This window comes from Acanthopagrus latus, chromosome 8 (genome assembly GCF_904848185.1).
Source record: "Acanthopagrus latus isolate v.2019 chromosome 8, fAcaLat1.1, whole genome shotgun sequence".
NCBI classification, from domain to species: domain Eukaryota; kingdom Metazoa; phylum Chordata; class Actinopteri; order Spariformes; family Sparidae; genus Acanthopagrus; species Acanthopagrus latus.
This window is the reverse complement of record NC_051046.1, coordinates 31,286,859-31,308,412: the sequence shown is the minus strand read 5'-3', so window position 1 is coordinate 31,308,412 and position 21,554 is coordinate 31,286,859. Positions and strand designations below refer to the sequence as shown.

The 21,554-nt window shown below is 44.4% G+C and overlaps 1 protein-coding gene across 4 annotated transcripts in view; it reads right to left on the bottom strand.

Moving 5' to 3' along the window:
- LOC119024832 (NT-3 growth factor receptor-like) overlaps positions 1 to 21,554 on the bottom strand; it is a 266,546-nt gene that overhangs the window by 6,464 nt on the left and 238,528 nt on the right. For all 4 annotated transcript variants that reach the window (XM_037107965.1, XM_037107966.1, XM_037107968.1 and 1 more), the window contains one exon: positions 7,512 to 7,670. In XM_037107965.1, coding sequence (XP_036963860.1) covers positions 7,512 to 7,670 — 159 coding nt within the window. The remainder of the gene's footprint in view (positions 1 to 7,511; positions 7,671 to 21,554) is intronic.

Here is a 21,554-nt window from a genome sequence, read left to right as displayed (position 1 = left end):
AATGCCCTCCTGAGGATATCTGATGAAAGGTCTTACCATCTGACTCTATAGTGCCTCCTGGAATATAAAAAATCCAAGGCCCACCTCCTACATGCACATACACCAATGACATTTGGCATGCATATGTATCATGACCAGATGCACAAAAAAGTTCCCCTTAACCCCAATTTTGATCAATTTTCATGCCTCGTACTTCAGCGAAATCTTCGTACAGATTGACCACCACAGACTTCAAATTCACTCAGTATTATCCTCAGACCTTGAAGATGAAAACTTATCAAAAGCTTTCACCTGCGTCAAACATGGTGGGTGTCATGCTGCGGTTATTTTTATTCTTCGCCATGAAGCATTAAGTCCTTATAACTTCAACATACAGTTTCCCATGTGCACCAATTTCATCACATAAGTATACGATGTCACCCTGAATACCTCCATACATCAATACCCTGTCATATCCATAGCTCCACCCACTGGACGCAGGAATTCAGGCTATTTACATGACATTTGTTGTTTTTTTCTCCTATATATCATACACTACAAGATGACATGCAACTAAAAGGTGAGCATACCCTCTGACAGCATCACCGTCAATCAATAATCAAAACACAACTGACCACAAAGTAGTTTGAGGGATTTTTCACCTGTGGTCTATTTTGTATTCATGTAGCTTGCAAAGAGTTCTTCTGACTTCAACACACATTATTTACACTTAATGACACTGAACCCCTTCCTGCACTGTCCGAATCATTAACAGTTAAGAGATGCATACACAATGATCAGGCAATGAGGCAGGGTATGTGGCACGTCCCGACAGCAGCATGCCCCGACTCATGTACTGCAAGGGCATGTAATTTGCTGCTTGCAGCTTTAGTTCTTATAGTATTTTTTCAAAAAATTGTAGTATATGTTCTGGATTATGACACATTTCATTGGTATTGGGCCCCCATTTGTAAATATGTACATTTCAGATTGTTGTTTATGTAGTTTCCATGTCAGAATTCTTTTTAGGCTCTTGGCACATTTTCATAATAACACTGTTTTATATATTTCAATTCAAGCTCCACTTGGTTGTCACATATCTTATTTAATTCCTACTTTGTTTCATTCATCTTTTTTATTATTTGTGGGTTGTTCAACACTCAAGTCTCGAGGTAGAGCTTTTGGGTTGAACATTCAAGTTGTCATGTCTCCTGTTTGTGTTTGTCTCTGTATCTGGTTTTTGGTTTCTTGTATTTGATTCACGTCATTGTATTGTCTTGTGTTATGTTTTTGTTTTTCCATGTCTTGTGTCTCATGTTTTGATTTTCCATGTCTTGTGTCTCATGTTTTGATTTTCCATGCCCTCATGTGTCCTTTAAGTTCTTGTCATGTCATTAGTGTCTGTGTATTTAGTCTCTGTGTTCCCCTCACTCCTTGTCCGGTCATTGTTTTCTGTTTTCTGTTTGCTCTTGTTCCTGTTCCTGTCCATGCTCCTGTCCATGCTCCTGTCCCATTTGGTATGTTTTGGTTTTGAGTTTTCCATGTTTTGAGTTGAACTTTGAATTTTGATTTGTACTTTGTCTAGCTGTTTTCTTTTGCTACTTTGTCTCGTTCTTGTTTGCTACTTTGCCTTTTGCCCAGTTTTATCTGCTTTTGGTTTTTGTAACAGCTTTCATTAAAGCTCGCCTTTTGTTTCCCTGATCCTGCCTCCGTTTACTGCGTTTGGGTCCACTTCCCCTTCCATAGTCTTCCCTTTTTAAACCCCAAACCTGACACAAGTAGAGTCTGAATTACACTCCATTTGTCACTCCAATCTTCCATTTCCGCCACCCGTTGTTCTGCTTGCCACTTGACCCACAGTATTTATTTATAGTACAGTATTTATTCAAGTCAGTGGCAGTTTCATTTAGCTTACAGTTGACATCATCTATAAAATCAGTAAGTTTTTTTTTTATTTTTTTTATTTTGTTTAGAGAAGATGTCTTGGAAGTTACTGAGGTCTGTCTTCATATCTGACCAGATAGCTTTAATCTTGGTGTGTATGGCACTAATGCTAGCTTGCAGGCTACACCTGACCTCGTGTTTGCGAACACTGTAATCTTCTTTTTTGCCTTTAGCTGCTAGGTGCCTTTCCCCTTCCAATGTAATAGGTTCAAAAAGTAATAAATCAAACTTAATTTCGGGAAATTTCGTAGACCTGTCTGCCCACTCTACACAGCCGTCCGCCCTGACGCCATACCGGAAGTGTATTTTGAGTTGTAACTTATTGCTAGTTAGCTAGCAGCAGCTGGCTATGGTTACATTAAATATGGCAAAGCAAAAAAAAAACAAACAAACAAACAAAAGAATTCAGTGGTGAGCCTGCTAGACTATACTGCTTGTTCTCTTCAGTCACTTGTTTTCAACACATTATCATCAGTTGAGCTGGTGTTAAATGTTTCTGTTCTCTCGTTACACTTTGGCTTGGCTTTAAACTCAGCAAATGTTATCTTCATATCACTCTGTTATGAGAATGGAAAAAAAGCTTCAAATATTCATGCAAGCCTTTCAGAATCACTGCAATAAACAAACTGTCTCAGCACGGATAATATAGTTTGAAAAACACTTGTTAGCAGTTTTTTGGAGAGATGATGGCTCTGTGTACAAAGCTGATCATCCGCTGCGTCTCCTATCATGACGAAAATTCTTTTATCTAATTCAAAGTAGACTAGTGTCTTCTTCCACTTACACTGGGTCTTTGTCTGGCCCTTATAATAGGGTAGCTTTACACCCATGCTTATGTTGGTGCCCAAGTCTCCCATGACTTGTAATTCCTGGGCCCACGACTTGTTGGTCCTGTCATCTTAAAGGACTAGAATGCTGGTTCATTTTTCTTTAAGCTGTAGTCTTAACTACCTAACTAACTTTTTCTAAATATTTGCTAAAATTGCCATCATGATCTGACAGTAGAATAAGATTCATGTCAGCTTTGTAAAAATACTCTGTCTGTGGCTCCACCCAGTGGCCTTAAGTTGACTTGCAAGAACTGAACGTTCCTGGCTAAATACAATCAATCAGAGCCCAGGGGAGTGTCTGAGAAGTGTCAATCACTCGCTGGCAGCCCCCCTTCCTCACACAATGTGTACTTGGCAGTGCCCCTCTCCTATGCAGGCACACTGCCTGCTCTCACCTGGTCCGATACTTTCATGCCCAAACCGTAAACAATGGTGGAGAACAGACAACAACAACAGAGCCAAAAAAGCACCACCACTGCCCACGTCAAACAGAAGAAATAAGAACACTGACAAAGAAAAGCAGGGTAAAAGCAAAGAAATGGACCAAGCTAGAGAAATATCGGAGCATCATTTCAGGGGTGGAGGGAGCTGTGGGAATTGTAAGGACTCAAGAGCGATGCATTACACCTTTAATAATTATCGGCCTGTATCCAACTTACCGTTTTTAAGTAAAATTTTGGAAAAACTTGTTTTCAGTCAAGTGAATGATTTTTTTAATCGCAAACAACATTTTAGAGAAGTATCAGTCTGGCTTTAGGAAGAACCACAGTACAGAGACAGCCCTTTTAAAGATTTTAAACGACATCAGGTGCAACTTAGATAACCAAAAACTCACAGTCTTGTTACTGTTCGATCTGACTGTCGCCTTCGATATAGTAGATCAGGGATTCCCAAAGTGTGGTGCTCCCACCAGGGGGTGCGGGAGATGAAAAATGTAATGGTGGTCTGGTGTGTTACACAGTTGCCCTTTTTAGATAGAAAAGGCGGCACATTTGCTCCAAGGTGAGGGCAGCAAATTGCTGGCCTGTCTTTCTAAAATGGAGGCGTAATATTCCCCCTTTTCCAAAAGCCGCCTCTGAGGTAGGCGTAAACATGTGACGTGATGTGAAGCTCGAAGTTGGGCTGTGAACAGTGACAATGAATTTGTCTTCAAAATATTCAAAATGACATCACTGCGAGCTGTTGTACAGTCTGATGGCCAGGGGGACGAAAGAGTTATTGTGTCTGTTGGTGGAGCAGGATTGAGACAGCAGTCTGCCACTGAACACGCTCCTCTGCCTGCTGAAGGTGTTGTGCAGAGGGTGGTGGGTGTTGTCCAGTATGGACAGCAGTTTGTCCAGGGTCCTTCTCTCTGCCACAGTCACCAGAGAGTCTAGCTCTGTGCCCACCACTGAGCCAGCTCTCCTCACCAGTCTGTCCAGTCGGGCAGCGTCCCTCTTCTTGCTGCTTCCTCCCCAGCAAACCGCAGCATAGAAGAGGATGCTGGCCACCACAGACTGGTAAAACATCTGCAGCAGTTTTTTGCATATGTTGAAGGACCCCAGCCTTCTCAGGAAGTACAGACGGCTCTGTCCTTTCCTGTGTACAGCGTCCATGTTTGCTGTCCAGTCCAACCTGTCATCCAGCTTCAGCCCCAGATATTTGTAGGTCCTGACCACCTCCACATCGACCCCCTTGATGGACACAGGTTAGAGCTGTGGTTTCTTCCTTCTGAAGTCCACAACCATCTCCTTGGTCTTGCAGGTGTTCAGCTGTAGACGGTTGGACCTGCACCACTCCACAAAGCCCTCAATCAGGCTCCTGTACTCCCCCTCCTGTCCATCCTTGATACAGCCCACTATTGCAATGTCATCTAAGTATTTCTGCATGTGGCAGAGCTCCAAGTTGTACTGGAAGTCAGATGTGTACAAGGTGAAGAGGACAGAAGAGAGCACAGTCCCCTGTGGTGCTCCGGTGCTGCTAACCACAGTGTCTGACATGCAGTCTTTCAGTCTGACGTACTGCGGTCTCTCTGTGAGGTAGTCTATAATCCATCTCACCAGGTGTGAATCCACATTCATCCCTGTCAGCTTGTCTCTCAGCAGGAGGGGCTGGATGGTGTTGAAGGCGCTGGAAAAATCAAAGAACATGTTTCTCACAGCACCGCTCTCCTTGTCCAGATAAGAGTGTGCCCTGTGAAGCAGATAGAGGATGGCATCCTCCACGCCCAACTTCTCCTGGTATCCAAACTGCAGTGGATCCTGTGCGTGGTGGACCCGGGGTCTGAGGAGATGGAGCAGCAGCCGTTCGAAGGTCTTCATGATGTGGGATGTTAGTGCTACTGATCTGAAGTCACCTGGTTCCTTGGGGTGTTTAATCTTAGGAACCGGGATGAGACATGAAGTCTTCCAGAGCACGGGGACCCTCCCCAACCTCAGGCTATGGTTGAACAGTTGCTGAAGCGGCTCTCCCAATTCAGCAGAGCAGGCCTTGAGCATCCTTGGGCACACTTTGTCCGGGCCCACTGCTTTCCTTGGGCGCAGTCTCCTCAGCTCTTTGCTCACCTGCTCCTTGGTGATGGTGAAGGGGAGGGGGATTGAAATGTCCGTAGCGGTGAGGAGGGGGGTTGAAATGTCTGTGGGGGTAGGGAGGGGGTTGAACTGTCCGTGGTGGTGGGGAGGGGAGGTTGAACTGTCCGTGGGTGTGGCGGGTGGGGGTGCCCTGTAGTCCGAGGTGATAATGGACGTGATGGGGGTGATGGGGGTGTGAAGTGGGCAGTCACTGGCTGTGGAAGCTGGGGTATCAAACCTGTTAAAAAACAGGTTTAGCTGGTTAGCTCTCCCAGCATCCCCCTCTTCTGTGCTGCTGCCCTTCTTCTTGCAGCCTGTGATGGTTTTCATGCCATCCCAGACCTCCCTCACGTTGTTCCGCTGCAGCTTCTGTTCCACCTTCCTTCTGTACTCCTACGTTGCCTCTCTCAGCTGGACCTTGAGTTCCCCCTGTACACGCTTCAGCTTGTCTCTGTCACTGTCCTTGAATGCCCTCTTCTTCCTTTAACGTTTTTTTTTACTAGTTTTTAAATGTCTTAAAGGTCTTGGGCCTTCTTATTTATCTGACCTGCTTTTACTCTATCAGCCTCCACGGACCCTGAGGTCCTCCGCCACTGGCCTTTTAACCACCACAGGTTAGTTCAAAAAGGCACGGGAAGGCGGCTTTCAGGTGTTATGGGCCCCAACTGTGGAACAGCCAGCCGGAGAGCCTCAGGGTCACGGAGACTGTTGAGGTTTTTTTAAAAGAGGCTCAAAACCCACCTTTTTATCCAGGCTTTCAATTGAAAGTCTTTTCAATTCCTTTTATGCCGTGCTAATCCGAGCACTTGTATTTTAATCTCTCACGTTTTAGCCTTTATGCATTCATGCATTTATGTTTTAGTCTCTCGTGTTTTTAGCCTTTATGCTTTTATGTTTTAGTCCCTCGTGTTTTTAGCTTTTACGCTTTTTGCCTTATTTTACTGTTTTAGTCTGTCAGTTTTTAATCTCCAGTGTTTCCTCATGGGTGCCTGCCAGACTGGGGGTGGTCTCTGGTCTGGCCGCGGGGGCTTGCTGTCCCATGGACGGCTCCAGCCCGGGTGACCAGAGGGCTCTGCACCTTGGTGTGGGGCCTCCTGTCTGCCCAGGTTGGGGTGGTCTCTGTGGCAGTGCTCCCTGCGGCCTTGGACCAGGATCTCTCCCAGTGTGGTTGGCCCCCCAAAGGTAGCTTCCTCCATGCAACAGGTCTCACTGCCCAGCCATGTCTCTTTAGTGACAGCTACTGTATGGGTGAGTGTGTGTGTGTGTGTGTGTGTGTGTGTGTGTGTGTGTGAGTGTGTGTGTGTGTGTCTGTGGGTCTGCGTGCGTATGTGTGAGTGTGTGTATGTCTCTGTGCATGTCTGTGGGGGTGGGAGGGTTGGGTTCTTTTAATTTCCTTCCTTCTCTTGACTTTATTTTGCTGTTTCTCATTTTCTGCTGTTTGCATATTTCTGTGAGACACTTAGAGACACTTTTTTCTGTATGAAAAGCGGCATATAAATAAAGATCGATTTGATGTGATTTGATCTTCCCCCTGTCCCTCAGCAACCAAATCATGTGACTTGTCATGTAATTTTGTGATAGGAGCGCGATGTTTTGCTTTCTAACACTTCCTGTTTATGGACACTTTTGTGAGGAAAGCTCAATTTTACCGTCTCTCCCTGCACCTAATGCGCAGCAAACGTGACTGTAATGTTAGCGAAAAAACGTGCCGTACATAATATATCGTAAATCCAGTTTTACTTGGCCTATCAACACCATTTAAAAACTGGTATAAATATGAAGACTGCTTAAACTCGTAAAGTCAGAACCGAGACTCACAGAGGCTCCGTTTCGCTGCTACATCATCTTAAATTGGTCACATGATTTCGATGCGCTGGCACGTGAATCGACTCCAGAGGGTTAATGAAGAGACCAGAGAAAACATGTTTTTTTTTAAATGGGACCTTTAAACCACTTACATTCCTCTGTCTGTGACACTCCTCAATTTATGCACCATACTTACACCCTATAAAATTGTTTTTGTTTTTTTTTGTTTATGTGATGTTGCAAAAAGGGACTCAAACTCAGTTTCGTTTTACAACGCTGGTGTTGTATAATGGTAAAGAAATTAACCTGAACCCTTCAAACTTCTTGGTTGCTCATAATAAAGAAAAGTCATAAATTACTTAGTACACACTTTATACATGAACATATTTTATTGATAGTGTACCTCATTATTGGAGAGCTGGAACCACGGCTGTTTGCCGTAAGTGAAAATTTCCCATAGAATGACTCCGAAGCTCCATACATCACTCTCTGTGGTGAACTTCCTGTACATGATGCTCTCTGGGGGCATCCAGCGAATTGGTAGCATGGTGTGACCACCCACCTGAGAACACAGACAAAGGAAAAAAATATATAAAAGATGAATCAGGATGTAAGTGCCAGGTTATGACTTTTGTTGTTATCATTGTACACCTTTATTTTGACAAATGCAGTGATTAGGTCATGTGGTGTGGAAATATGGATATCACCGCTGTCAGTTACTTCAGTCTGAGAATGGAACAAAGAGGGGGTGACGGGAGAAGCCCTCATTTTTATGCTCTGATAAGTTTTGTTAATTTTCAACAGCTGCCAGCATCTCATCGTCCGCTTCCAGGCTGACATCTCCCGGTGAACCTCCGTTGACCCCCAGGTCGACAGCCTCCAGCGACTCTCTGTTGTAGGAACATGTCCTGTCTTTAGGCATTTTTATCCAGAGGCCTGTTTTTACTGATGATTCAACTTTCACCTACTCTGCCTATTCCCCCATCAGAAGGAAGGGTCTGGAAGGCCAACCCTTTCACCTTTTGACCTGGCAAGGAGATGATACTCTACAGGAAGAGTACCCCCCTTTTCTTTAGCGAGTGAAGCCACCATTAACCCCCCCCCCCCCCCCCTTTTTTTCTTATGACACTTTGAAACCTTCTTTCCCAGGTTGATAGACACTAACCCAACACTCAGGAGTTCAGGAACTCTTGCATCTGTTGTTCTGCAAAGAAGAACTGATAATTAAGTGCCTTTTTAATTGTAAATTAGGAATGGATGGTCACTGGATCATGTTTTTTCAACTTTGATATGGAAGTTGCTTCTTCTAGAGATAACAACACCCTTGAATCAACATCTGGCATCTGCTTTTGTCTGGTCAAAGTGTAAATTTACAATGTTTTTGTTTAAAAGCTGTCTGCATTTCCAACTATAGCAAGAGTCAGGACGGCCCTGATTTCAGTTTAATCCTGGATGAGTATTAAAGTGGAATTTCATCTTATTCTTATTGGTTATTCTTAACCAGCATGAGAAGGTTTCCACATTGTTCTAGATAAATTAATCCAAATTACAGATTATAGTTTAATATATCTGATTTTTGGTGGAACCACTGTGCCACATTGTGGTAAATTCTGGTATAGTTGGAAGAAAACTTTCTAAAATAACTTGTTTTCCATCTATGCTATCATATACAATTATATACCTCTGACATATATTTTTGTTCCAAGGATTAAGCTAGCACTATACGAAATATGTATAAGTCATCAGTGCTGCTGTGTATATGGATGTGTGCTTGTGACATATTTTAACAAGTTTTACTGTTCCCCTTTTCTTATTAAGTGATTTCAGTTATGTCATGTTAAATCATGCAAACAATGTCTGTTAAACCATGGTAAATTTCTGTGAACAGTGATCTCAAAACTTTCAAGACAATAAGAATAGTTTAATAAGTTCTGTCAGATAAACTGATATCGCCAGAGGAAGTGACGTGGTCAGCCCACCCTTCAGTTCCTCCTTCAGACTAAAAGATAAAAAGAGGAACTTATTTCTTTTTGTTCTCTTTTATATCCTGCTAAGTATCGTTGCTGACTCAGAAGAAGTGAATTTAATCTAATTCTCCCTCCTCCCGTTATCTTAAGACAAGAAGTTAAATTAGTTCACAATTGAAGCTGAACAACTGCTCAAACATACCTTGATTAAGACATTGATCATCATCAAAGAGAGCCGGTGCAGTAGTTTACTGCTCAAGAAGCCATGCCAACGTCTCCAGCTGAACAGAGACATTACCATCCAGCCACGACCGGTCACCCCCAGCACACTCAAGTGAAAACCCTGCTGGGTCTGTAAACCGGGAGTTTCGTCATCAGAGATGAGACGCAACATCATCCTCCAGCTGTTGGAGCTGCCGGTGCTGCAAACCCACAGCCAAGCTGAGAGGGTCAAGGGAGACCAAAGCCGTGGACTTCGTCCATCTACAAACAAAGTAGGCTGAACCTCCTGCACACAGCTTGATTCACACACATGAAATCAGAGTTGGTGTTTGTAAGCTTTGGTTACCATCTTATAAGCTTAACAGAATTTCGTTTAGGGCTTTGTTGTTGAGAAAAATGACTCCTGTAATATTTCAAATTAACTACCCATCCCGCAAATTCACCATTGATCAGAAATCACAGAATCTTAAAAAAATTGCCTTACACAGTCTCCACATTTTCTGCTACCTGTTGTCATTTGTTGAATTATCATTTCATTTTATTAACTCTGCATTGTTCTAGTTAGTAAACATATATAACCATAAGTCCTTGTCTGTGCAAGTTTAATTTGATGTGGAAAACCGATGGATCCATGTAAAGAAATCACTACTTCAGAACTGTCACGCTCAGACAAGGAGAGAGGACTCAGATGCAGAATGATTGAAGTAAAGACAGGTTTTATTTTACTGATCTGTAACTCTTTAGTATGTATGACAAAGCAATGGCTATGAAATTTCTATGGAGACAGACAAGACATACAAGACAAATAACACATACAACGGAAAACGCTCCCGAAGGAGGAATCTATACTGCTCTTAAATACTAGGCTATAAAGAGGTCAGCTCACAGGCTATGAAAATATTCTACACTGAATAATAAAAAGGTACAATGAAAAGCGCTCCACACGGAGGGAAACAAACGGCTATCAAAATCCTAAACTGAAAATCAAAACTCTAACCACAAACTTTTAGAAACAAAAGAATCAAACAACCAAAGAGAACAAATTCAGAAAATAAAACTTGGCAATACTTAGCTTGGGAATTACAATGCAAGGCTGTGGATAATGGCTTCTGTATACGACTTACGACGAGATACTTCTGCGACGCAGACAGGGGAAGACAAAGACTTTATACACATGAGGAAGGGGAACACAGGTGAAAACAATCAAGGATCAGGGGTGACGTCAGACCGGGGACACAAGAGGAAGGGCAAGTGACGTGAAACGAGAGGAGAGTTATGTCATGACTCCTGTTTGTGTTGTTCTTTGTTTCTGGTTTTTGGTTTTGGGTTTTGATTTCATGTTCTTTTTTTTCTATGTCTTGTTATGTTATGTGTTTTGTTTTTCCTTGTCTTGTGTCTCATGTTCTGATTTTTCCATGCCCTCATGTGTCCTTTAAGTTCTCCTATGTTCTTCCCTCTGGCTCCCTCTGTTGTCTTGTTCCCTCCTGGTCTGTTCCTCTGTGCTCCTCCCCCTCATTATCACACATGGCTTCCTTCCTCCTCTCTCCTCACCTGTTCCTCGTCATGTCATTAGTGTCTGTGTATTTAGTCTCTGTGTTCCCCTCACTCCTCGTCCAGTCATTGTTTTCTGTTTGCTGTTTTCTGTTTTCTCCATCCAGTCCATGTTCCAGTCCATGCTCCTGTCCATGTTCCAGTCCATGCTCCTGTCCATGTTCCAGTCCATGCTCCTTTCCAGTTTGGTATGTCTTGGTTTTGTGTTTTCCATGTTTGAGTTGAACTTTGATTTTTTGATTTGCACTTTGTCTAGCTGTTTTCTGTTGCTACTTTGTCTTGCCCTTTAAGTTGTTACTTTACCTGGCTGATTCAGTTGTTACTTTGCTTTTTTGCCCTGTTTTTGTCTGCTTTTGGTTTTTTTGTAACGGCCTTATTAAAGCTCGCCTTTTGTTCTCCTTATCTTTGCCTCATCCTACTTTCCTTGGCTGGCTTGACCTGGCTAACATGAAATTTCGGATGAACTCTTAGGGACCAGGGCAGACGAAGTCGTACAGCAGCGGGTCCGACAATCTTAGTGATGGGGAAGGGACCCACAAAACGAGGAGCCAATTTTTTGGAAGGCACTTTAAGGTTAAGGTCTTTCGCCGACAGCCACACTCTCTGGCCTTTTTGATAGTCTGGAGCTGGGCGTCTCTTCCGATCCGCGGTTCTCTTGACGCGATCTCCCTGGCGAATTAGAGTCTGTCGAGCGGCGGCCCAGATGCGTCTGCAGCGTCGAACCATGGCGTAGGCTGAGGGGACCGAAACTTCCCCTTCATTGTCTGGAAACAGAGGCGGGGGTATCCTAGAGCACAATGAAAGGGAGAGAGACCAGTAGCGGAGGTGGGTAATGAATTGTGCGCATACTCAACCCAGACCAGGTGTTGGCTCCATGTTGAGGGGTTCTGGCGAACCACGCATCGGAGGCCGGTTTCCAGTTGTTGGTTGAGGCGTTCGGTCTGGCCGTTGGCTTCAGGATGATAACCAGATGTCAGGCTTGCTCTGGCTCCGATGAGACGGCAGAATTCTCTCCAGAACCTGGACACGAACTGGGGCCCCCGGTCTGAAACAATGTCTTTGGGAAACCCGTGGACACGAAATACAGTGTTCATCACAACCTCTGCCGTCTCTTTGGCAGATGGTAGTTTGGGGAGAGCAATGAATTTCGCCATCTTGGAGAATCGGTCCACCACTGTGAGGACTGTGGTGTTTCCTTGTGAGACCGGGAGCCCAGTGATAAAGTCCATCGAGATGTGCAACCATGGTCGAGACGGGATGGGAAGCGGTTGGAGTAACCCAGTGCGAGCCTGCGATAATGTCTTGTTGCGTGCACAGACCGAACAAGCCTCGATGTACTCCCGGACCTCCGACTCCATGGCGGGCCACCAGAACCTCCGGGAGATGACATATATGGTTCTCTTGACTCCCGGGTGACAAGAAAGCAGCGAGGTATGCGCCCAATGAATCACCTGTGGACGTAACTCAGAGGGAACGAACAGACGGTTGTCGGGACAGCCACGAGGTGAGGGAGCGCCACCATTTGCTTGCTTAACCTCGTTTTCTATAGGCCAAGTCACCGCTCCAACCACACAGTTAAGTGGAAGGATAGTTTCGGTTTGCTTGGTCTTGGGCTCGGGATTGAATAGTCGAGACAACACGTCCGGCTTGACGTTCCGGGATCCCGGCCTGTAGGATAGAGTAAAAGAAAAACGGTTAAAGAACAGAGCCCACCTGGTCTGGCGAGAGTTAAGCCTTTTAGCCTTTCAGATAAATTCAAGGTTTTTGTGGTCTGTCCAGACAATGAATGGCTGTTCGGCCCCCTCCAACCAATGCCTCCACTCCTCCAACGCAAGCTTTACTGCAAGCAGCTCCCGGTTGCCAACATCATAATTGCGCTCTGCCCGGGACAGCCATCGCGATAGGAAGGCGCAGGGGTGCATTTTGCCGTCCTTCTCATAGTACAGCTCCAATCCCCTCATTGGACGCGTCAACCTCCACCACGAACTGTCGTCGAGGATCCGGCAGGGTGAGGATGGGAGCCATGGTGAAGCGATGCTTGAGATCCAGGAATCCTTTGTCAGCCTCTGGAGACCAGCGAAAAGGAACCTGGGTGGAGGTAAGAGCATGGAGAGGAGATGCTATTGGGCTGAAGCCCCTGACAAACCGCCTATAAAAGTTCGCACATCCCAAGAATTGCTGAACCTTCTTGCGGCTGTCTGGAGTAGGCCATTCTGCCACAGTGCTCACTTTAGCCGGATCCATCTGTACTCTCCCAGGGGCTACAATGAAGCCCAGGAACGAGACAGTATCGGCATGAAACACACTCTTTTCAGCTTTGACATACAGTTGGTTTTCAAGGAGTCTCTTAAGAACCTGAGTGACATGGTTCTTTTGTGTGGCAAGATCAGGAGAGTAAATCAAAATATCATCCAAATAGACGTAGACGAACTGGTCCGAGAAGTCCCTCAAGACGTCGTTTATCATGGCCTGAAAGACAGCAGGTGCATTAGTGAGGCCGAAAGGCATGACACAGTACTCGTAATGACCGCTGGGCGTGTTAAACCCAGTTTTCAATTCATCCCCCTCTTTAATGCGAACCAGATGATATGCATTGCGCAGGTCTAGTTTAGTGAATACTTTAGCTTGTTGTAGCTGGTCAAATACAGTAGTCATGAGTGGGAGAGGGTATCTATTCTTGATAGTGATATCATTCAGAGGACTGTAGTCAATGCAAGGACGTAGCGAGCCGTCCTTCTTTCCTACGAAGAAAAACCCTGCTCCAGCAGGAGACGACGATGGACGGATTAATCCTGCCTTCAGGGATGTGGAGATGTAGTCATTCATAGCTTGGCGTTCTGGTCCTGAAATGGAATATAGTCTTCCCTTAGGGATGGTGGATCCTGGAATTAAATCGATGGCGCAGTCGTAGGAGCGATGTGGGGGGAGAGAGAGGGCTTTAGATTTACTGAATACTTCTTTTAAGTGATGATAGCAGGGTGGCACCATGGTCAGGTCGGGGTAATCCGCGTCTGTGACAGGGGTTGCAGAAAATAAGTTAATTTCAGCAGATTGTTCCATATGCCCCTGTTGTTTGCAATCTTCCCCCCATTCTCTGATCAGTCCATTTTTCCAATTGATGTGAGGGTTGTGTTCATAAAGCCATGGTTGTCCCAGGATCAGAGAATGAGATGTGGATGTGAAAAGATGGAATTGGATCATTTCATGGTGTTCTCCAATCGACATTTTAACTGGTTTGGTTATGTGAGTGATATTGAAAATTTCCTTGCCGGTGAGAGAGCGAACACGGATAGGTCTGACTAGTGGATCACTATCAAGTTGTAATTTGTGTGCCAGACCCCAATCCATCAAACTCTCATCAGCTCCTGAATCGATCGTGACATCCAATATATGATTTGAGTTCAAGGTAGAGGTAAGATCTTAAGCCCAAGCCCGAGTCCGAGCCCGACCCGGCCCGAAATTCGGCTGCCTAAAATGTCAATCATTACGTTCGGGTCGGGTCGGGTAGGGCCGGGCTTCTCTCTCACTGACTTTTTAAAAAAATAAATATATGTTTATAAAAATGTATACTAAAACGATGTGTAGATACTAAACTAAGGAATACTTGTTATAAAATAAATAATTTGGATAAAACAGAGAAGGCGCTGTAAGGTAATTGCTATTTAACTACTAAACAGGAGCCGCAGAGCCAGAGCATGCTCCGCGCACGTGAACGCCTCCCTCTTAATAATCTTCCCCTCCGCAAGTCTGCATCTATTTTGACCTGGTATCCCCGATATGGAGCAGCAAAAAGTCAAGGAAAAACTAAAGACAGGGGACCTGAAAAGGCAAACACGCACCGGTAAGAGTGAGGTGTGGAAAAGCTTCAAATTGATTGTTGAATTATTATCCACCCGTCATTGTTCTTCTTTGTCTCTCTGCCTCTCTCTCTTAAAGTGCCGTGCTAGATTCTTAAGGACGTACTGCTGCTGTGGTTTATGGCCCAATTTTCAACCCGTCAAAATGACGGACGGCCTTAAATTTTTCCCATCAACTCTTAAAAAAATCTGTCGATGATGGAAAATTGTCGGTTAATGTAACTTCTGCAGACACAGAAATATAAAAGATGTAAATGTTTATACAGTCTTGTTTAACTTAGATTTCGTTACAAAATACAGGCTTTAATTTGTTATCATAAATCACCCCTCCTCCTCCCGAGTCTTCACAAATAAAATATGAAATTTCGGGTTTGCTTCGGGCTTGGGCCTGCAAATCAAGTTAATTGGTCGGGCTCGGGCTGGGTTGGGCTTTAATACCCGCGGGCCTGGGTCGGGTCGGGCTGGATTTTTTAGGCCCGATCTTACCTCTAGTTCAAGGTAACTGACGTAAGAGAACGAGAATTGGTCTTGGAGACCTGATTTGAACTCACCGTAGGCTTCTTCTTAACTGGACAGGAGCTGATGAGATGACCTGGATCGCCAGAGTAAAAGCACCTCCCCTCCTGTTGCCGTTTCTGGCGTTCCTCGAGGGTTAGACGAGCTCTGCCAAGCTGCATAGGCTCCTCGACGTGTTGGAGAGGCTTTTCAGACGCGACTGGAGAGGAGGTCCGCCATCTTGGTTCCGGAGCGGAAACCACTCCTTCTCGAGCTCCCGGTTTCGGCTCCCGCTATCAGTGCGAATAGCGAGAGCGATGAGATCATCCAGGCTTGTGGATAGATCCAGGGGTATTAGGAGGTCTTGAATGGCGGGGGATAAACCTTTCAGGGAAATGTCATAAAGTGCGATGTTGTTCCACCCACTCTCAGCTGCCAGCGTGCAGCACTGGATAGCGTAATCACACACTGACTCTCTGCCTTGTTTCAGGGTGCTTAGCTCTTGGGCTTTTTCTCAGTGGGAGCTCACCGGATCAAATGTTTTAGTTAGCGCTGCTTGGAAAGCCGCTAGGGATCCACACATCGCTGAAATCCGGCTCCAAGACAAAACCCAAGACAGGACATTCCTCACCGCGTTGTGACAAGAACATGCAACATACAGATTTTGAACTTGAATAAATTGACTTGAACTGGTCAAGCCAAACTTGTGCAGTTAGATGGTTGGAAAATTCCCTCGAGTGTATAATTAATAGCCAGAGCTTAATTACCTTTATTATCAAGTAGTGTATCTCCTACACCGTCGACTCCCAGGTCGACAAGCTCCATCAAATCTCCGTCAGCTTCCAGCGACTCTCCATTGGCTTCCAGCAACTTCCAGCAACTCTCCGTTGGCTCCCAGGTCGGGATGCTACCAGCATCTCTCCACCAGCTCCCGGGCCGCCAACTCTCGGGAATCCTCTGCTGGCACCCAGGCTGCCGGGCTGACATCCTCCGGCGACTCTCCGTCCGCTCTCAGGCCGACAGCTGCTGGCATCTCTTCGCCGGCTTTCTGGCAGCCAGCTTCCATTGGTCTCACATCAGCTTCCAGGCCGCCCTCTCCCGGTGATCTTCTGTCGGCTACCAGGCTGCCGCCTCCCGGTGAACATCCGCCAGTGGCCCCGCCAAGATCCAGGAATGTATTCCCGCTAGCGTTTCAACCTCTAGAGGATCCCAGTTTTCACCTTCACTGGCGGTCTCCAATGGACCTCAAACCCGGCAACCCTAACCCTAACCCTCAGCTTTCGTCATTACTGCCGACTCCCAGTGGGTCCCAGCCCACACTGCTTCTGCTGGCTCCGAGTGGGTCCCAGCCGATGCTGCTTCTGCCAGCTTCCAGTGAGTCAGAGCCGGCGCCTTCACTGCCGGCATCCGGTGGGTTTCAGCCGACGCCCCCGGTCTACAGATGGTTTCCATCTTCACCACTAGCCTAAAGTGGGTTCCAGCCCATGCTGCTTCTGTCGGCTTCCAATGGGTCCCAGCTCTCGCCACCAGCCTCCAGAGAGTGCTAGCCTGCACCTACACCTTCATGGCTGGCTTCCAGAGAGTGCCAGATTTGAACTTTGCTTTTGATTTGTATTTTGTCTTTTTGTTTGCACTTTGTTCTACTGTATGATTTGCTACATTACCTTTTCCCCGTTTCTATTAGTTTGTGGAACTACCTCGTTTTCGATGTTTGTATTCAGCTTTTGTTCATTAAAACTCGCTTTTTGTTTCCCCTGATCCTGCCTCCTGTCTGATCTGCATTTTGGGTTCAACTTTTTGTTTTCCCTTTAAACCCATTTTTCTACAATACAGTTTCAAAACTAAGTTATCAGATCCATTTTCAATTAATTACAACAAGCATGTCTGGCAGGAGAGTTCTTCAGTTCAGCCTCTAGGCAACTAACTTTACAAGCCTATAGTGGCCTATATTTGTAAGCAAAAATCAACAGATTGCTGGAATGGAGCTACGCCATTCAACGCAAAGACAAATGCTGATATTGGATCATCTATTATTGAGTCCAGACACGATTCCCACTCACAACTGTGGTATGTAATGTGTGTTGTGGCTTGTTTGAAATGCAGTTTGAACTTGTGTTGTAAGTTGTGTGTTGTTACTTTGGGCTTGCTGGATGTGAATGCCGTTCCTGCATTGTATACTGTGGCTATTGTTGTTGCCGGCTTGACATTGGATTCCTTCCTAGTGTTCAAAATGAGTGGATCAAATGCTGGTTCAACTGAAGTGAAAAAAAATAAACTCTGACTGAAAATGCAAAATGTAGTCAATACAGAAAGAACAAAAAAGGAAGTGAATAAAACAAAGGGTCAGATATTGTCTCTCAGTGAGCTCATGAGAGATAACAAGGTTTCACAATTTTCAAAAGTGATGAACATGAAAGACAAAATTCATGGTAAACTCTTAATGAATACAACTAAGAGTTTTTTGATTGGTGGTTTACAGAAACTGGCAAGTCACAAAACAGGCCTGTAAGTGCCAGTTTATAATGTTGAATTGCCCAAGGAACCTCTGCCTTTGGTGGGAGCCAGAGCTAATGAGGATGCAAATTTAGGAAAAGAGCCTCAAACGCTTGAACAGGATGAACAGGATGGAATGTTGCTATATGTCAGTGTAAGGCAAGGCAAGGCAAGGCAAGTTTATTTGTATAGCACAATTCAGGCACAGGGCAACTCAAAGTGCTTAACAGGCACACACAAATTTCATTAGAAGACATAAAAATGTCATTTAAAGGACATTAGAATTGCATAAAAACATTAAAAATAGCATTTTAAAACCAGTAAAAACATTAAGAAACAAACATCAAAACAAGTAGGCTAGAATAGAAAAGCTTTAAAAGAAACAAGACTGTAGAGTCAGAGTCATAATGCAGTTCAAAGATTTGAATTGCTTCAGTTAAAAGCAGTGGCAAAAAGAAATGTTTTAAGTCTTGATTTAAAAGAGGTGAGTGTTGGAGCAGATCTGCAATTTTCAGGGAGTTTGTTTCAAATATGAGACCCATAGTAACTGAATGCTGCTGCTCCATGTTTAGTTCTGACTCTGGGGACTGAAAGCAGACCAGTGCCTGACGATCTCAGAGGTCTGGATGGTTCATAATGTGGCAGCAGATCAGAAATGTATTTTGGCCCGAAACCATTCAATGCTTTATAATCCAACAACAGGATTTTGAAATCTATTGTTTGATAGACAGGAAGCCAGTGTAAAGATCTAAGAACTGGAGTGATGTGATCTACTTTTTTGGTTCTTGTTAGGACTCGAGCAGCAGCATTCTGAATCAGCTGCTACTAGTTTCAACGTTACAGACTGAAGCTGAGCAGAGACTTTAAGTCATTCTTCTTTGGATCCAAAAACAATTATTTCAGTCTTGTCTTTATTTAACTGAAGAAAAGTCTGACACATCCAATCACTGATTTGTTCAATGCATCTACTCAGGGTATGTATGGGATTATAGTCTAGCTAGAGGAAGCATGTAAATATTGAATATTGAAAAACCAGCAGTCGGAGGTATTAAAACGGGATTACATCTCCCTCGTGGATCGCCTGCTGGACACGGGGAAGTGGCTAATTATCGCCGGCCCGCTTCCCCCACCTAGGTATGGTGACGTCACCACCAGCCGCCTTCGTCAGCTGCACCTGTGGCTAAAGGGGTACCTTTTGGGTGCCTGACAAAAAGTATCCTGTTTGTCGACAATTTTACAGCGTTTTTAAACAGGCCTAGCCTGTTTAAACGGGATGGCCTCCACCCAAACCAGGAGGGATCACAGCTTTTATCTGTCAACATTGACCTGACTGTCCGTTCCTGCACCACACCCACCTCCTGACTCATGGTAAACACGCATGCCACTCTCTCACCCGCACCCGCCTCTACCTACACGACACACGCCCCCCATTCTGTTGCTCCCGAGGCACAGGACAACATCCACAACATTGAAACAAGACTCTCACGCAGACAAATCACACGCAGGACTGTTTTTAGACCAAACTGTGTTTTTAACATTCCTCTGAAAAGACATGATGGGCGCACGTTCAGCACGGACATTAAAATGGCCATGCTGAACGTGCAAATCTTTAAACAAATCTTTTATCATAAATAATTTAATTTTAGATAACAGTTTAGACAGCATTCTCCTGACAGAGACATGGCTTGGCATTGATGCACCTGTTGTTCTCACTAAGGCTTCCCCACCAAATTTTAACTTTTTATTTTCTACAAGAGGGGGACAAAAAGGAGGTGGAACTGCATCAATCACTAAAGACACCATGTTGTCAAATGAAGTCTTATTTTTTTTTCTTTTTTTAAACAAATATTTATCATTTGAATACCATGCCTTTGTTTTTAGCAGCCCCCCCATCCTCTGTTTTACAGTCTACAGACCACCCCGCTATTCCACCTCTTTTAACAGTGACTTCTCAGAGCTACTATCAATAACTCACAGCAATTATAACAGAATATTAATAACCAGTGATTTTAATTTACACATAGATAATCCCTCAGATACGATGTCGAGAGAATTTTTAAACCTTCTACATTGTCTAGATTTTAATCAGCATGTCACGCAGCCGACCCACAGCAGAGGGTGCACCCTGGACCTGGTCATAACTTATGGCCTGTCCATTGGTGTGCCCTCTGTTGTGGACCTGGCTGTGTCTGACCACTTTTGTGTTTTTTTACAATCACCACTTTTAACCAGCGGGAGGCCCCAGTGAGAACAGTGAGGAAACGCTACCTAACTTCTGAAGTGGCTGCAAATTTTATCCAGATTTTACAGAGCACTCCTGCAGAAATTTTACCAGCACCATGTGATTTTATTGTTGACAGCTTTAACCATAAAATAAAATCAGCGCTGGACTCAGTGGCTCCACTTTTAATACAAAACATTAATACAAGACCTACACCCCCGTGGAGAAATACAGAAACTAAAAAACTTAAGAGAAACTGCAGGAGTGCTGAGAGGAGATGGAGAAAAAAAAAGTTAACCGTTCACCATGAAATTTTACGTGGACACCTCAAAACCTACAATAACGCAGTCAAACAGTCAAGAATCTCCCATTTCCAAAAGCTAATCGACGAACATAAAAACAACCAAAAATTCCTCTTCTCCACAATTGACTTTTTAACAAACACACATTTTAATAGATCCTCCAAAACACCAACTGACACCCTTTGCGAGGATTTTGCAGACCACTTCAGAAGTAAAATCAATGACATCAGATCGAGTCTCTTACCTCAACAGATTTTAAATGTCGACACACCTGGATCATTGATTTTACCCGAGGAAACACTAGAGAGTTTTGCCCTGGTTGATCCAAGGACACTTGGTCGAGTTTTCTCCCAAGTAAAGCCCACGACCTGCCTATTAGACCCAATTCCCACACCGTTTTTTAAAACACTTTGTGGATTTTTTGAGGATCAGCTGTTGTATATGGTGAATTGCTCTCTTCAGACGGGTGTCTTCCCCGCCTCCTTTAAAACGGCGGTGGTGAAGCCCCTTCTGAAAAGAAAGCAAGCAGAAGCGAGAGCAAGCAGAAAACTTCTGCACCCGAGCAGATACAGCAAGCTGTGTATTAAATATAAGCAGCAGAAAATCACAAACTTTCCATAATGGAAAAAGAAAATGATATCACCTCAATGCTGGCACGTCAGCAATATCTTGCATTAAAGCTAAGGAGACATATGCAAATATCTGATGGTAATCTCACACAGTACAATCGCTTAATACGGCCATTTCAACAGATAATTGAGACCAAAACTGATAATCCTCAATATGGCCTGCTCTTCTATGAGGAGTACATCAGGAGACAGCCCAATGAATTGATCTGAAGCTGTTGACACATTACTGATGGCACTGGTGGCACTCAAAAGGTACATACATAATTTATTTTATTGATATGTATTAATACATTTATCATTTATAAATTATTTTCTTCATTTCAGATTGTATTTTGGAATATTCTTGTGTTTTTTTCAAATATTAAGTCATATTTGTAGAAGAAATACACGACTGGTAGGGGGCCTGGAACGAATTAGGCTATTTATAGGGAAAAAGGTGCTTCGACTTACAAAAATTTTGACTTACGAAAGACCCTCTGGAATGGATTCACTTCGTAAGTCGGGGTTCCACTGTATAAGAAAACGGGAAAGCCACCCGAGCCACCCGAGAGGACTTCATAGCAGCACAGCAAGTTGATGCAACACTTTCAAAATGTCGATCTTCTGTTCTCAGCCACGTGGAAACCAAGATGAAGAAGGCAGCATTCATTTATGATGATGGCCTGTTGATGCGTCGCTGGGTTAGTGATGCTTCGGAAGAAGATGCAAA